We start from the raw sequence: 18,425 nt of genomic DNA on the forward strand, positions 1-18,425 counted from the left end.
TCAGACCCACCAGGTCCACCTGCAAATCCAAGAGTGACTGATACTACAAAGACAAGTGCATCTTTAGCCTGGGGCAAGCCTCACTATGATGGTGGTCTTGACATCATTGGCTACATAGTGGAGCATCAAAAGGAGGGAGAAGAAGAATGGATAAAAGACACAACAGGGACTGCTTTAAGAATCACTCAGTTTGTTGTTGCTCATCTGCAGTCAGGAGCCAAATACAATTTCAGAATCTCTGCCATGAATGCTGTAGGTACTGGTGAACCAGCAGTAATTCCAAGTGTGGAAATCAAAGAGCGGGAAGAAATTCCTGACTTTGAATTAGACGCGGAGCTAAGAAGGACACTTGTTGTTAGAGCTGGGTTAACTATTCGGATTTTTGTGCCAATTAAAGGACGTCCAACTCCAGAAGTTACATGGACAAAAGATGATGTTTCACTCAAAGGACGTGCTAGTATTGAAAATACAGACTCTTTTACACTCTTGATTGTCACAGAGTGCACCAGATATGACGCAGGAAAATATGTAATGACGCTTGAAAATGCTGCTGGTAAGAAGACTGGTTTTGTAAATGTAAAAGTCTTGGATACACCAGGTCCACCAATAAACCTTAAACCTAGAGAAATAACCAAAGACAGCATCACCCTCCAATGGGATATGCCTTTGATAGATGGTGGTTCACGTATAACAAACTATATTGTTGAGAAACGTGAATCAACTCGTAAAGCATATTCAACGGTCACAACCAACTGCCAGAAGTGTTCTTTCAGGATTCCTAATTTGTCTGAGGGGTGTGAATACTATTTCAGAGTGCTGGCTGAAAATGAGTTTGGTATTGGTGAACCAGCTGAAACTGCAGAACCAGTAAGGGCTTCTGAGGCACCATCCCCACCTGACAGCCTTAATATTATGGATGTAACACGAAACTCAGTTAGCCTGGCTTGGCCAAAACCAGAACATGATGGTGGCAGCAAGATCACTGGATATGTAATTGAAGCACAAAGAAAAGGGACCAACCAATGGGCACACATTACAACTGTAAAAACACTGGATTGTGTGGTAAAGAATCTAACTGAAAATGAAGAGTATACTTTCCAGGTTATGGCAGTTAACAGTGCTGGAAGAAGTGCCCCAAGAGAAAGCAGACCAGTTATTATCAAGGAACAAACGATGCTTCCAGAGTTTGACCTTCGTAGTATCTACCAGAAAACAGTCATTGCCAAAGCTGGTGACAATATCAAGATTGAAATCCCTGTGCTTGGCCGTCCAAGGCCAACTGTGACTTGGAAGAAAGAAGACCAGGTACTTAAGCAAACACAAAGGGTAAATTATGAAAATACTGCAACAGCAACCATACTGACCATCAATGAATGTAAACGAAGTGATAGTGGTCAGTATCCACTGTCAGCTAAAAATATTGTGGGAGAAGTTAGTGAAGTTATTACAATTCAGGTTCATGATATACCCGGACCTCCTACTGGACCAATCAAATTTGATGAAATTTCTTCTGACTTTGTAACATTTTCATGGCAGCCTCCTTTGAATGATGGCGGTGTACCAATAAGTAATTACGTTGTAGAGATGCGTCAGACTGACAGTACCACATGGACTGAACTGGCAACCACGGTGATACGTACTACATTTAAAGCCACTCGTCTTAATACTGGAGTTGAGTATCAGTTCCGAGTCAAAGCTCAAAACAGATATGGAACTGGTCCAGCCATTACTTCAGAATCTGTAGTTGCCAACTATCCATTTAAGGTACCTGGGCCTCCTGGTACTCCTCAGGTGATTGCAGTCACCAAAGAAACCATGACCATTAGCTGGAATGAGCCAGTTACTGATGGTGGAAGCCCAATTCTGGGTTATCACATTGAAAGAAAAGAACGAAATAGCATTCTTTGGCAGACTGTAAGTAAAACGCTGGTATCAGGCAATATCTTTAAATCAACTGGACTTAGTGATGGCATTGCATATGAATTCCGTGTTATAGCAGAAAATCTGGCTGGCAAGAGTAGGCCAAGCAAGCCATCTGAGCCTGTATTTGCTTTAGACCCGATAGATCCCCCTGGTAAGCCAGTACCTCTGAACATTACAAGACATGCAGTGACACTGAAGTGGACTAAACCAGAGTATAACGGAGGTTTTAAGATAACTGGCTACACTGTTGAAAAAAGAGATCTTCCTAATGGCCGTTGGCTGAAGGCTAATTTCAGCAATATATTAGAGACTGAATTCACTGTCAGTGGTTTGACAGAAGATGCTGCCTATGAATTCCGTGTGATTGCTAGGAATGCTGGTGGGGCTGTTAGTCAGCCCTCTGAGCCATCAGATGCGATAACTTGTAGAGATGACATTGAAGCACCAAGGATAAGCGTGGATGCTAAATACAAAGATACCTTAGTGCTGAAAGCAGGTGAAGTTTTCAGACTTGAGGCTGATGTGTCAGGTCGCCCTCCACCAACTATGGCATGGACAAAAGGAGAAAAAGAACTTGAAGACACAGCAAAACTAGAAATAAAGACAGCAGACTTTTCTACTGTTCTTATCAATAAAGATTCTTCAAGAAGAGATGGTGGTGCCTATACACTTACTGCAACAAATCCTGGTGGCTTTGCCAAGCATATCTTCAATGTTAAGGTTCTCGATAGGCCTGGTCCTCCAGAAGGGCCATTGGCTGTGTCCGAAGTCACTGCCGAAAAATGCGTGCTGTCATGGTTACCTCCTCTGGATGATGGAGGAGCAAAGATTGACCATTATGTGGTTGAAAAACGTGAAACCAGTAGATTGGCATGGACAGCTGTAGCCACAGAAGTTCCACTGACTAAACTGAAGGTTACTAAGCTGTTGAAAGGCAATGAGTATGTGTTTCGTGTTATGGCTGTTAACAAATATGGAGTTGGTGAGCCTCTTGAATCAGAGCCTGTTCTTGCAGTAAATCCATATGTGCCACCTGATCCACCTAAAACACCTGAAGTTACAGCAATTACAAAAGATTCTATGGTTGTCTGCTGGGGCCATCCTGATTCTGATGGTGGGAGCCCAATAACCAACTACATTGTGGAACGTCGTGACAGAGCTGGTCTTCGGTGGGTAAAGTGTAACAAACGAGCTGTTACTGACTTACGTTATAAAGTATCTGGACTGACTGAAGGTCATGAATATGAATATAGAGTCATGGCTGAAAATGCTGCTGGAGTCAGTGAGCCAAGCCCAACTAGTCCGTTCTATAAAGCTTGTGATACTGTATTTAAGCCTGGTCCCCCAGGTAATCCTCGTGTTTTGGACAGCAGCAAGTCCTCTATTACAATAGCATGGAACAAACCAATATATGATGGTGGTTCAGAGATCACAGGTTACATGGTTGAGATTGCACTACCTGAGGAAGATGAGTGGAAGATTGTAACTCCACCAGTAGGTCTAAAGGCTACTTCTTTTACTATCACTAACCTAAAAGAAAACCAAGAGTATAAAATCCGGATATATGCTATGAATTCTGAAGGTCTTGGGGAACCTGCTCTTGTTCCTGGGACTCCTAAAGCTGAAGAAAGACTGCTACCCCCAGAGATTGAACTTGATGCAGAACTTCGTAAAGTTGTAACTATCAGAGCCTGCTGTACTCTTAGACTCTTTGTTCCAATTAAAGGAAGACCAGCACCTGAGGTAAAATGGACAAGAGAACATGGGGAATCTTTGGATAGAGCAACCATTGAATCAACAAGTTCGTATACTCTACTTATTGTTGAAAATGTAAATAGATTTGATAGTGGCAAATACATGTTGACAATTGAAAACAGCTCAGGTAGTAAGTCAGCATTTGTGAATGTCAGAGTACTTGATACTCCAGGGGCGCCTCAAGATTTGAAAATAAAAGAAGTTACAAAGTCATCAGTTACACTCACATGGGAGCCTCCTCTCATAGACGGTGGCTCTAAAATAAAAAATTACATCGTTGAAAAGCGTGAATCAACAAGGAAAGCTTATTCAACTGTCAATGCCAATTGCCACAAGACCAGCTGGAAAGTTGATTCACTGCAAGAAGGCTGCAACTACTACTTCAGAGTTCTAGCTGAAAATGAGTATGGAATAGGCCTTCCAGTTGAAACTTCAGAATCAGTGAAAGTATCAGAAAGACCACTTCCACCAGGAAAGATAACTTTGTTGGATGTGACAAGAAATAGTGTATCCTTATCTTGGGAAAAACCTGAACATGATGGTGGTAGCAGAATTCTGGGCTACATTGTAGAAATGCAAAGCAAAGGCAGTGAAAAGTGGTCAACTTGTGCTACAGTAAAAGTTACTGAAGCTACTATCACAGGATTGATCCAAGGTGAAGAATATACTTTCCGTGTTTCAGCTCAGAATGAAAAAGGTGTCAGTGATCCTCGCCAACTGGGTATACCAGTTGTTGCAAAAGACCTTGTGATTCCACCAGCTTTCAAACTACTGTTTACTACTTTCAGTGTTCTAGCAGGAGAGGACCTAAAGGTTGATGTTCCTTTTGTTGGTCGACCCAAACCAGCAGTGTTTTGGCATAAAGACAATGTGGCATTGAAGCAAACTACCAGAGTCAATGCAGAAAGTTCAGAAAATAACACAGTGTTAACGATAAAAGAAGCATGCAGAGATGATGTGGGGGCATATTTAGTTAAACTTACAAATTCTGCAGGTGAAGCAACTGAGACCCTAAATATTGTTGTCCTTGATAAACCAGGACCCCCAACTGGACCAGTCAAAGTAGATGAAGTAACAGCAGATAGTATTACCATTTCCTGGGAGCCACCTAAGTATGATGGTGGTAGTTCTATTAATAATTATATTGTAGAAAAAAGAGACACTTCCACCACTACTTGGCAGATTGTGTCAGCTACTGTTGCAAGAACAACGATAAAAGCGTGTCGATTAAAGACTGGCTGTGAATATCAGTTCAGAATCACAGCTGAAAACAGATACGGGAAGAGCACCTATCTCACTTCAGAGCCAGTTGTAGCCCAGTACCCATTTAAACTTCCTGGGCCACCTGGAACACCTTTTGTAACAAACGCATCGAAAGACAGCATGGTGGTACAATGGAATGAACCAGTCAGTGATGGTGGTAGCAAGATCATTGGGTATCACTTGGAGCGCAAAGAAAGAAATAGCATTCTGTGGGCTAAGCTGAATAAAACACCTATTCCAGATACCAAATTTAAGACAACTGGCCTTGAGGAGGGTCTTGAATACGAGTTCAGAGTTTATGCAGAAAACATAGTAGGCATTGGAAAAGCAAGTAGGGCATCTGAATGCTATGCTGCACGTGACCCATGTGACCCTCCCGGTCGTCCAGAACCTTTAATTGTCACAAGAAGTTCAGTAACACTTCAGTGGAAGAAACCTATATATGATGGTGGAAGTAAGATTACAGGTTATGTTGTTGAAAAGAAGGAGCTACCTGATGGTCGCTGGATGAAAGCAAGTTTTACAAATGTAATTGATACCCAATTTGAAGTAACTGGTCTGGTTGAAAACCAGAGATATGAGTTCCGTGTTATAGCACGAAATGCTGCAGGTGCTTTCAGTGAACCATCTGAGAGCTCGGGTGCCATTACAGCAAGAGATGAAGTAGAACCACCTCACATAAGTATGGATCCAAAATACAAAGACACAGTTGTAGTACACGCTGGTGAATCATTCAAGTTGGAAGCTGATGTTCATGGCAAACCAATACCTTCCATTCAGTGGCTAAAAGGTGATCATGAGCTGACAAACACTGCTCGTATGGAAATTAAAAGTACTGATTTTGCAACAAGTCTTAGCGTGAAGGAAGCTATTAGAGTTGACAGTGGTCAGTATGTGCTATTGGCAAAGAATGTTGCAGGTGAAAAGAAAGTTCCCGTTCATGTCAAAGTTCTCGACAGACCTGGACCGCCAGAAGGACCTGTTGAGATTACGGGTGTCACTGCTGAAAAATGCATGTTATCATGGAAACCTCCACTACAAGATGGTGGTAGTGATATTTCACATTATGTGGTGGAAAAAAGGGAAACCAGTCGCCTGGTTTGGACTGTCATTGATTCAAATGTGCAAACACTCAATTGCAAAGTTACTAAACTTTTAGAAGGAAACGAATATATTTTCCGCATCATGGCAGTAAATAAGTATGGGATTGGTGAACCTCTTGAGTCTGAACCAGTACTTGCAAAGAATCCATTTGTAGTGCCACTTCCACCAAAGGCACCAGAAGTCACAGCCATTACCAAGGATTCTATGATAGTTGTTTGGGAAAGGCCAGCCTCAGATGGAGGTAGTGAAATCCTAGGCTACGTCCTTGAAAAACGGGATAAGGAGGGTATTCGCTGGACAAGATGTAACAAACGCCTGATAAGTGAACTGCGATACAGAGTGACTGGGCTAATAGAAAATCATAATTATGAGTACAGAGTTTCAGCTGAAAATGCTGCTGGTCTTAGTGAACCGAGCCTACCTTCTACTTACTATAAGGCATGTGATCCTATTTATAAGCCAGGACCACCCAATAATCCAAAGGTTGTGGATGTTACAAGATCATCAGTTTTCCTTTCATGGAGCAAACCTATCTATGATGGTGGCTCTGAAATTCAGGGATACATTGTAGAAAAATGTGATGTAAGTGATGGTGAATGGGCAATTTGTACCCCTCCAACTGGAATTAAGAACACCCATATGGAAGTAGAAAAACTGGTGGAAAAACATGAATATAAATTCCGCATCTGTGCAGTTAATAAAGCAGGAGTTGGAGATCATGCAGATGTTCCTGGTTCTGTTATTGTGGAAGAAAAGATGGAGGCACCAGACCTTGACCTCGACATGGAGTTAAGGAAGATTGTAAATGTGCGGGCAGGAGGTTCCTTAAGACTGTTTGTTCCCATCAGAGGTCGTCCAACACCTGAAGTAAAATGGGGTAAAGTGGATGGTGAGATCAGAGAGGCAGCCATTATTGACACCACTAGCAGCTTTACTTCCCTTGTTCTAGACAGTGTCAACAGATTTGACACTGGAAAGTATACTCTGACTTTAGAAAACAGCAGTGGAACAAAATCTGCCTTTGTCAGTGTAAGAGTACTGGATACCCCAAGTGCACCCATTAATTTAAAAATCAGAGAGATCACTAAAGACTCTGTTTCACTTTCATGGGAGCCTCCTCTCTTGGATGGTGGAGCAAAAATAAAGAATTACATTATTGAGAAGCGTGAAGCAACAAGGAAGGCATATGCAGCTGTTGTAACAAACTGCCACAAGACTTCATGGAAAGTAGATCAACTTCAGGAGGGCTGCTATTATTTCTTTAGAATCTCTGCTGAGAATGAATACGGAATTGGCCTCCCTGCGGAAACTAGTGACCCAATTAAAGTTGCTGAAGTTCCTCAGCCTCCTGGGAAAATAACAGTGGATGATGTCACAAGAAACAGTGTTTCACTAAGCTGGGCTAAACCTGAACATGATGGTGGCAGCAAAATCATACAGTATATTGTTGAAATGCAAGCAAAGGGTAGTGAGAAGTGGTCAGAGTGTGCTCGTGTAAAAACACTTGAAGCAGTTATTACTAACTTAACTCAAGGGGAAGAGTATCTTTTTAGAGTAATGGCTGTAAATGAAAAGGGTAAGAGTGATCCTAGAGCACTTGCAGTTCCAGTAGTTGCCAAAGACCTGGTGATAGAACCTGATGTAAGACCTGCTTTTCACAGTTACAGTATCCAAGTGGGACAAGATCTGAAAGTAGAAGTACCAATTTCAGGTCGACCTAAACCAACTGTTACCTGGATAAAAGATGGTCAGACGCTAAGGCAGACAACAAGAGTCAATGTTAGTGATTTAACTGATCTCACTATACTGAATATTAAAGAAACTAGCAAAGAGGACAGTGGTACTTATGAAATCACCGTGGCTAATGTTGTTGGGCAAAAGTCTGCCTCTCTTGAAATTATAACTTTAGACAAACCTGACCCTCCAGTAGGACCTGTGAAGTTTGATGAAGTAAGTGCAGAAAGTGTTACCTTGTCATGGAATCCTCCAGCGTACACAGGCGGCTGTCAAATCACCAACTATGTTGTTCACAAGAGAGATACAACAACCACTGTATGGGAAACAGTTTCAGCTACTGTTGCAAGAACTGTACTGAAGGTGACTAAACTGAAAACTGGTTCGGAATATCAGTTCAGAATATTTGCTGAGAACAGGTATGGGCAGAGCTTTGCATTGGAATCTGCACCAATTGTAGCACAGTACCCGTACAAAGAACCAGGACCTCCTGGCACACCATTTGTGACAATAGTTACAAAAGACTCCATGGTCGTACAATGGCATGAACCAATAAATGATGGTGGCAGTAAGGTATTGGGCTACCATCTTGAGAGAAAGGAGAAAAACAGCATTTTATGGACTAAAGTGAATAAGACTATTATTCAGGACACGAGTTTTAAGACAACTAACCTTGAAGAAGGAATTGAATATGAATTTAGAGTTTCTGCAGAAAATATTGTTGGTATAGGTAAAACAAGTAAAGTTTCTGAGTGCTACGTAGCTCGCGATCCATGTGATCCTCCAGGTTGCCCAGAAGCTATAATAATAAAAAGAAGCTCTATTACTCTGCAGTGGACCAAACCAGAATATGATGGTGGAAGTAAGATTACTGGGTATATTGTAGAGAAACGTGATTTACCAGATGGTCGCTGGATGAAAGCTAGTTTCACAAATATCATTGAAACTCAGTTCACTGTAACAGGGCTTACCGAAGACCAAAGATACGAATTTAGAGTCATTGCAAAGAATGCTGCAGGTGCAGTAAGTAAACCTTCTGACAGTACAGGACCAATAACTGCAAGGGATGAAGTTGAACTTCCGCGAATCTCAATGGATCCAAAGTACAAAGACACAATTGTTGTAAATGCTGGTGATACATTCAGACTTGAGGCTGATGTTCATGGAAAGCCACTACCAACCATTAAGTGGTACAAAGGAGATAAAGAGCTTGAGGAAACTGCTAGATATGAGATAAAGAACACAGATTTCAGTGCATTAATAATTGTAAAAGATGCTATTAGAGTTGATGGTGGACAGTATATTTTAGAAGCCTCTAATGTTGCAGGGACAAAGACAGTACCAGTAAACGTAAAAGTCCTGGACAGGCCAGGCCCTCCTGAGGGCCCTGTCCAAGTGTCAGGAGTTACAGCTGAAAAATGTTCACTGGCATGGTGTCCTCCTCTTCATGATGGCGGCAGTGATATTTCTCATTATATTGTAGAGAAGAGAGAAACTAGTCGCCTAGCATGGACTGTTGTTGCTTCAGAGGTTCTACCTACAATGCTGAAAGTAACAAAACTCTTGGAAGGAAATGAATATATTTTCCGTATTATGGCAGTTAACAAATATGGAGTTGGTGAACCACTGGAATCTGTGCCAGTAATGATGAAAAATCCATTTGTGGTTCCTAGTCCACCAAAGGCCTTGGAAATCACCAACATCACAAGGGATTCTATGACTGTCTGCTGGAGCCGACCAGATAGTGATGGTGGTAGTGAAATCATTGGTTACATTGTAGAAAAGAGAGATCGAGCAGGCATCAGATGGATAAAATGCAATAAACGACGAATTACAGATTTGCGACTAAGAGTTACAGGATTAACCGAGGATCATGAGTATGAATTCAGAGTTTCTGCTGAAAATGCTGCTGGATTGGGTGAGCCAAGCCAAGTTTCCCCTTACTTTAAAGCTTGTGACCCCATATTCAAGCCTGGCCCACCTACAAATGCCCATGTTGTGGATACCACTAGAAGCTCAGTTACACTTGGCTGGAGTAAACCTATTTATGATGGTGGCTGTGAAATCCAGGGATACCTTGTAGAAATCTGCAAAGCAGATGAAGATGAATGGTCACTTGTTACTCCACAGACAGGTATACGTGCCACTCGATTTGAAATCAAAAAGCTTACTGAGCATCAGGAATACAAACTACGAGTGTGTGCTCTCAACAAGGTTGGTGTAGGAGAGGCTGCATCAGTTCCTGGTACTGTTAAACCAGAAGACAAACTTGAAGCTCCAGAACTTGATATTGATTCAGAGCTAAGGAAAGGGATAGTGGTTAGAGCTGGTGGGTCTGCTAGGATCCACATACCATTCAGGGGACGACCAATACCTGATATCATGTGGTCTCGAGAAGAAGGTGAATTCACAGAGAAAGTTCAAATTGATAAAGGCATAAACTACACACAACTCTCAATTGACAACTGTGATAGAAATGATGCTGGAAAGTATATTCTTAAGTTGGAGAACAGCAGTGGTTCTAAATCTGCATTTGTTACAGTAAAAGTCTTAGATACCCCAGGACCACCACAAAACTTAGTAGTAAAGGATATAAAGAAGGATTCTGCTGTACTATCTTGGGAACCACCAATTATTGATGGTGGTGCAAAGGTAAAGAACTATGTAATAGACAAGCGTGAGTCAACCAGGAAGGCATTTGCAAATGTAAGTGCAAAGTGTGGCAAGACAAGCTTTAAAGTTGAAAATCTTACAGAAGGAGCAATCTATTACTTCAGAGTCATGGCTGAGAATGAATTTGGAATTGGTGTTCCAGCTGAAACAGTAGATGCTGTGAAAGCCTCAGAGCCACCTCTGCCTCCTGGGAAAGTAACACTCACTGATGTTACTCAGAGAAGTGCATCACTTACATGGGAAAAACCTGAACATGATGGAGGTAGCAGAATTTTGGGATACATTGTTGAAATGCTGCCTAAAGGAACAGAAAAATGGAGTGTTGTTAGTGAGACCAAAACATGCAATGCAGTTGTGTCTGGGTTGAGTCTGGGACAAGAATATCAATTCCATGTGATTGCCTACAATGAAAAAGGCAAAAGTGATCCCAGAGCACTGGGAGTACCTGTGATAGCTAAAGACTTGACAATTGAGCCAAGTTTTAAGTTGATGTTTAATACATACAGTGTACAGGCTGGAGAAGATTTGAAGGTAGAAGTACCATTTATAGGTAGACCAAAACCTACTATTACTTGGACAAAAGACGAACAGCCACTGAAACAAACAACCAGATTAAATATTGAGGATACATCAACATCAACTATCCTGCATATTAAAGAAAGCAACAAAGAGGACTTTGGTAAATATACAGTAACAGCATCAAACACAGCAGGCACAGCAACTGAGCAACTGAGTATAATTGTACTGGAAAAGCCTGGCCCACCACGAGGGCCTGTCCGCTTTGATGAAGTTAGCGCAGATTTCGTTGTTTTATCTTGGGATCCACCTGATTATACTGGTGGCTGTCAGATAAGCAACTATATAGTAGAAAAGCGTGACACAAGCACTACCACGTGGCATATTGTGTCAGCAACTGTTGCAAGAACAACTATCAAAGCAACAAAGCTTAAGACAGGTTCTGAATACCAGTTCAGGATTTCTGCTGAAAATAGATATGGAAAGAGCTCTCCTTTGGACTCTAAGCCAGTTGTTGTGCAATACCCCTACAAGGTGCCTGGGCCACCTGGAACCCCATTTGTAACAGCAGCTTCCAAGGACCATATGATTGTACAATGGAATGAACCAGTTAATGACGGGGGAAGCAAAGTTCTTGGTTACCATCTTGAACGTAAAGATAAGAACAGTATTCTTTGGATAAAACAGAACAAGTCACTCATTGCAGACACCACGTATAAAACAGATGGCCTTGAAGAAGGTCTTGAATATGAGTTCAGAGTTTCTGCTGAAAACATTGTTGGCATTGGCAAAGTCAGCAAAGTATCAGAGTTATACATTGCCCGAGATCCATGTGACCCACCTGGCCGCCCAGAGGCCATTGTTGTTACAAGAAATAACATTACGCTGAAATGGAAGAAACCAGAATATGATGGTGGAAGCAAAATAACTGGATATATTGTAGAAAAGAAAGAACTACCTGATGGTCGGTGGATGAAAGCCAGCTTTACAAATGTTTTAGAAACAGAGTTTACAGTAAGTGGTCTTGTTGAAGACCAACGATATGAATTTAGAGTCATTGCAAGAAATGCAGCTGGTTGCCTGAGTGAACCATCTGAAAGTACAGGGCCCATTACCGCCAGAGATGAAATTGAAGCACCGGGAGCTTCACTGGATCCTAAATACAAAGATGTCATTGTTGTTCATGCTGGAGAAACGTTTGTTCTTGAAGCTGACATCCATGGCAAACCTATTCCTGATATTACGTGGTCAAAAGATGGTAAAGACCTTGAAGAAACAACTGCAAGAATGGAAATTAAATCTACTATTCAGAAAACAACTCTCACTGTCAAAGACTGTGTAAGAGTAGATGGAGGTCACTATACTCTTAACCTCAGAAACGTTGGTGGCACAAAATCTATACCTATCACTGTGAAAGTACTCGACAGGCCAGGACCTCCAGAAGGACCTTTGAAGGTTACAGGTGTAACAGCAGAAAAATGCTACTTGGCATGGGCTCCACCTTTACATGATGGCGGTTCTAGTATCTCACATTATATCATTGAGAAGAGAGAGACAAGCAGGCTTTCATGGACACAAGTAGCTACAGATGTGCAGGCCCTTAACCACAAAGTAACTAGACTCCTTGCTGGCAATGAGTACATTTTCCGTGTAATGGCAGTGAACAAATATGGAACGGGAGAACCCTTGGAATCTGAGCCAGTTGTGGCTCGTAATCCATACAAACCCCCCGGTCCACCTTCAACACCTGAAGTTTCAGCAATCACAAAAGACTCTATGGTTGTTACATGGGGTCGTCCAGAAGACAATGGGGGAGCTGAAATTGAAGGATATGTACTTGAAAAACGAGACAAAGATGGTGTCCGGTGGACCAAATGCAATAAGAAACGGCTGACAGACTTGAGATTCCGAGTAACTGGTCTTACTGATGGGCATTTCTATGAATTTAGAGTTTCTGCTGAAAATGCTGCAGGTGTAGGGGAACCCAGTGAGCCGTCCATTTTCTATCGTGCTTGTGATGTATTATATCCACCAGGTCCACCAAGCAATCCAAAGGTTACAGACACTTCCAGATCATCAGTTTCTCTTGCCTGGGGTAAGCCCATTTATGATGGTGGTGCTCCAGTTAAGGGATATGTAGTAGAAGTAAAAGAAGCAGCTGCTGATGAATGGACAACTTGCACCCCACCAACAGGGTTACAAGCAAAACAATTCACTGTAACAAAACTTAAGGAGAACCAAGAGTATAACTTCCGCATCTGTGCCATCAACTCAGAAGGAGTAGGAGAACCTGCTACTATACCTGGCACAGTTGTAGCAGCGGACAAGATTGAACCTCCTGAAATTGAACTTGATGCAGATCTCAGAAAAGTAGTCATTGTACGTGCCAGTGGTACCCTACGTCTGTTTGTCACTATCAAAGGAAGACCAGAACCTGAAGTTAAATGGGAGAAAGCAGAAGGAACAATTAGTGATCGAGCTCAGATTGAAGTCACCAGTTCCTATACAATGCTGGTAATTGACAATGTGAATCGATTTGATAGTGGTAGATACAATCTAACTTTAGAGAACAATAGTGGCAAAAAATCAGCTTTTGTTAATGTCAGAGTGCTTGATACACCTAGTGCACCAGTGAACCTGACAGTCAGGGAAGTGAAAAAAGATTTTGTAACGCTAGCATGGGAACCACCACTTATTGATGGTGGAGCTAAAATTACCAACTATGTAGTTGAAAAGCGAGAATCTACAAGAAAAGCATATGCCACAATTACAAATAACTGCACTAAGAACTCCTTCAAAATTACTCAGCTACAAGAAGGATGTAGCTATTTTTTCCGTGTTCTAGCTGTAAATGAATATGGGGCTGGCTTACCAGCAGAAACACCTGAGCCAATTAAGGTTTCAGAACCACCTTCTCCACCTGCAAAGGTCATTCTTGTTGATGTAACTCGCAACTCCGCTTCAATTAAATGGGAAAAGCCAGAGAGTGATGGTGGCAGTAAAATTACCGGTTATATTGTAGAAATGCAAACTAAAGGAAGCGTAAAATGGAGTGCATGTACCCAAGTAAAAACATTAGAAGCAACAATAACAGGTTTAAGTATGGGAGAGGAGTACAGTTTCAGAGTGATTGCTACTAATGAAAAAGGGAAAAGTGATCCAAGAGAACTTGGTGTCCCAGTCATTGCAAAAGATATTGAAATCCCGCCATCTGCTGAGCTCCTTTTCAACACATTCACTGTGAAAGCTGGAGATGATCTTAAGATTGATGTGCCGTTCAGAGGGCGACCTCTTCCATCCATTAGCTGGAAGAAGGACGGGAATCCCTTAAAAGAGACAACCAGGGTGAATGTTCAGACATCAAAAACTTCAACTTCACTATCCATCAAGGAAGCTTCACATGAAGATTTGGGACATTATGAGTTACATCTTTCAAATACTGCTGGATCAACTACAGCTTCTTTAACTGTAGTTGTCCTTGACAGACCAGGACCACCAACTGATATTCATATTGATGAAGTTAGTGCTGATAGTGTAACTTTGTCTTGGAAACCTCCAGAATATGATGGTGGGTGCCATATTAGCAACTACATTGTGGAGAAACGAGACACTACCACAACAACCTGGGATGTAGTATCTGCAGCAGTTGCAAGAACATCAATTAAAGTATCTCGACTTACTACTGGTTCTGAATATCAGTTCCGTATTTGTGCAGAAAATCGTTATGGGAAAAGCACACACATCAATTCTCCATCTGTTGTGGCAGAGTATCCATTTAAGCCCCCAGGACCACCTGGAACTCCTCATGTGGCACATGCAACTAAAGCTTTCATGATTGTAACTTGGCAGGTACCAGTTAATGATGGAGGCAGCAGAGTACTAGGATATCACTTGGAGCGTAAAGAAAGAAGCAGTATTCTTTGGGCAAAAGTCAACAAAAGTCTTATACCTGATACACAAATGAAAGTTACAGGTCTTGATGAAGGACTGATGTATGAATATCGTGTGTATGCTGAAAACATTGCAGGCATAGGCAAATGCAGTAAATCGTGTGAACCAGTTGCTGCAAGAGATCCATGTGATCCTCCTGGTCAACCAGAAGTTACTAATATTACAAGGACATGTGTCTCACTGAAATGGACTAAACCAGAATACGATGGTGGAGCTAAAGTAACAGGATATATTATTGAGCGCAGAGAAATACCAGATGGTCGCTGGCTCAAGTGTAATTTCACAAATGTGCAAGAAACATACTTCGATGTAGGTGGACTTACAGAAGACCAGCGGTATGAATTCCGTGTGATTGCAAAGAATGCTGCTGGACTGTTCAGTCAGCCATCTGAATCAACTGGACCTGTGACTGTAAAAGATGATGTAGAGGCTCCAAGAATTATGATGGATGTCAAATTCAGAGATGTTGTAGTTGTGAAAGCTGGAGAAGTGTTTAAAGTCAATGCTGATATTGCAGGACGGCCAATACCAGTGATTTCATGGACAAAAGATGGCAAAGAACTTGAGGGAAAAGCTAGAGTTGAAATAGCCTCAACAGACCATGCTACTGCAATAACAGTTAAGGACTGTATCCGAGGTGATTCAGGACAGTATGTACTAACATTACAAAATGTTGCAGGAACAAGATCTTTGGCAGTTAATTGCAAAGTACTTGACAGACCTGGCCCACCTGCAGGCCCATTAGAAATAACTGGCCTTACTGCTGAAAAGTGTCATTTATCATGGGGACCTCCTCAAGAAAACGGAGGTGCAGATATTGATTATTATATTGTAGAAAAACGTGAGACAAGCAGAATTGCATGGACAGTTTGTGAAGGAGAGCTTAAAACAACGTCCTGTAAAGTGACAAAACTGCTGAAGGGTAATGAGTATGTTTTTAGAGTGATGGGAGTTAACAAATATGGTGTTGGCGAACCTCTAGAAAGTGTTGCTGTTAAAGCCCTAGACCCATTTACAGTTCCAAGCCCACCTACTTCTTTAGAGATCACCAGCGTAAGCAAAGATTCAATAACTTTGTGCTGGGCAAGACCTGAGTCTGATGGAGGCAGTGAGATCTCTGGCTATGTAATTGAAAGACGTGAGAAAACTAGCCTAAGATGGATCCGTGTTAACAAAAAGCCAGTATATGATTTAAGAGTGAAATCATCTGGTCTCCGTGAAGGATGTGAATATGAATTCCGAGTTTATGCAGAAAATGCTGCTGGGCTCAGTCTTCCAAGCCAAAGCACACCACTGATTAGGGCAGAAGACCCAATCTTCTTGCCATCTCCCCCATCTAAACCAAAGATTATGGATTCTACAAGGTCAAATATCACAATTGGGTGGACAAAGCCACTATTTGATGGAGGTGCTCCAGTAACTGCATACACAGTTGAATACAAGAAAACTGATGAAACTGACTGGACAACTGCTATTCAGAACTTAAGAGGTACAGAATACACCATAAGTGGGTTAGTATCTGGCTCTGAATACGTCTTTAGAGTGAAATCCATCAACAAAATGGGTGCCAGTGAACCAAGTGACATCTCAGAACCTCACTTGGCAAAAGAAAGAGAGGAAGAACCTACTTTCGATATTGACAGTGAAATGCGAAAGACATTAATTGTAAAGGCTGGTGAATCATTTACAATGACAGTTCCTTTCAGAGGCAAACCAGTCCCAAATGTAACATGGAACAAGCCAGATACTGATCTCCGTACACGAGCAAGCATCGACGTTTCAGATAATCGCACATCTCTTACTATTGAAAAAGCAACAAGAAATGATTCTGGAAAATACACATTAACATTACAAAACATCCTGAACACTGCTACCTTGACTTTAGTTGTCAAAGTTCTTGACACTCCTGGCCCCCCTTCTCATATTACAACAAAAGATGTAACTAAAGAATCTGCTGTATTATCTTGGGATGTTCCTGAAAATGATGGTGGAGCACCTGTGAAGAACTATGTTATTGAAAAACGAGAAGCTAGCAAGAAAGCATGGGTCACTGTGACAAATAATTGTCATCGCCTGTCATATAAAGTAACTGGTTTACAAGAAGGTGCCATTTACTACTTCCGAGTTTCTGGAGAAAATGAGTATGGTGTTGGAGTGCCTTCTGAGACCAAGGAGGGAACTAAAATAACAGGTACATTTCACTAAAAAAAATGATTCAGTAACATATAACAATGCATGTTCTGAAATGTTTACTTCAAAATAATATAAAACATATTTAATCTGTTTATAATAAGAAAATTAAATATGTGTTAGATATGTTTGTGGTTTTACAAAAGAAAATGCTGTGCAGCAGCATGAATTTTAAATTTTAATTACATTTTACTTAAAATGTCCTAATGTACAAATTCCTTCAAAAACAACAACAACAACAAAAAAAACAATGCAATCCAATGTAATCACTAACATAAAAAGGAAAAACTTGCTATGTTGCTTAACCTGTTGAACATTTTTCTCAGAAAAACCCAGCCCGCCAGAAAAACTTGGAGTGACAAATGTCACAAAGGACAGTGTTTCTCTTTCATGGCTAAAACCGGAACATGATGGTGGAAGCAGAATTGTGAGCTACCTCATTGAAGCTCTTGAGAAAGGACAGCAAAAATGGATTAAGTGTGCAGTTGTAAAGACAACTCATCATGTTGTCCATGGTCTTAAGGAGAATGTTGACTATTTCTTCAGAGTGTCTGCAGAAAACCAAGCAGGTCTAAGTGATCCTAAGGAACTGCTGCTCCCTGTTACAGTTAAAGAACAATTAGGTAAGCTTCCTGTCATGAGATGAAAGTTAATATGCATTAAATTGAATTCATATTTTAGAAGAGATAACATTTTTTAATTATTTGAAAATGTTTTCATTTTCAGAATCTCCTGAGATTGACATGAAGGGCTTCCCTCATAATACTGTGTATATTCGAGCAGGTTCAAACCTGAAAGTTGAAATACCAGTTTCGGGAAAACCACTGCCAAAGGTGACATTGTCTAGAGATGGTGTTCCAATCAAACCCACCATGAGATTTCACACAGAAACGACAGCAGAAAGTCTCATTGTTAACCTTAAAGAAAGTGTGGCTGCTGATGCTGGCAGATATGATATTACTGCTGCCAATTCGAGTGGCACCACAAAGTCATTCATTAATATTGTTGTGCTGGATAGACCAGGTCCTCCTGTTGGTCCTGTTGTCCTTAGTGATATCACTGAAGAGAGTGTAACACTCAGATGGCAGCCACCAGCTTATGATGGTGGAAGTCAAGTTACCAACTATATTGTACTGAAAAGAGAAACAAGTACTGCTGCCTGGTCTGAGGTGTCTGCAACCGTTGCTAGAACTGTTATTAAAGTCATGAAGCTCACAACAGGAGAAGAATACCAATTCCGCATCAAAGCTGAGAACCGCTTTGGCATCAGCGATCATGTTGACTCACAATGTGTAGTTGTCAAACTTCCTTACAGT

At 41.3% G+C, this 18,425-nt stretch overlaps 1 protein-coding gene across 1 annotated transcript in view; it reads left to right on the forward strand.

Annotated features, from left to right (window-relative positions):
- Window positions 1-18,425, forward strand: part of LOC110400102 (titin-like) — a 243,014-nt gene that overhangs the window by 195,564 nt on the left and 29,025 nt on the right. Inside the window, exons 223-225 of the mRNA XM_021399719.1 lie at window positions 5-17,110; window positions 17,436-17,732; window positions 17,836-18,423. Of these exons, the coding sequence (XP_021255394.1) occupies window positions 5-17,110; window positions 17,436-17,732; window positions 17,836-18,423 (17,991 nt within the window). The remainder of the gene's footprint in view (window positions 1-4; window positions 17,111-17,435; window positions 17,733-17,835; window positions 18,424-18,425) is intronic.

This window comes from Numida meleagris, chromosome 5 (genome assembly GCF_002078875.1).
Source record: "Numida meleagris isolate 19003 breed g44 Domestic line chromosome 5, NumMel1.0, whole genome shotgun sequence".
In the NCBI taxonomy this organism is placed as follows: Eukaryota; Metazoa; Chordata; class Aves; order Galliformes; family Numididae; genus Numida; species Numida meleagris.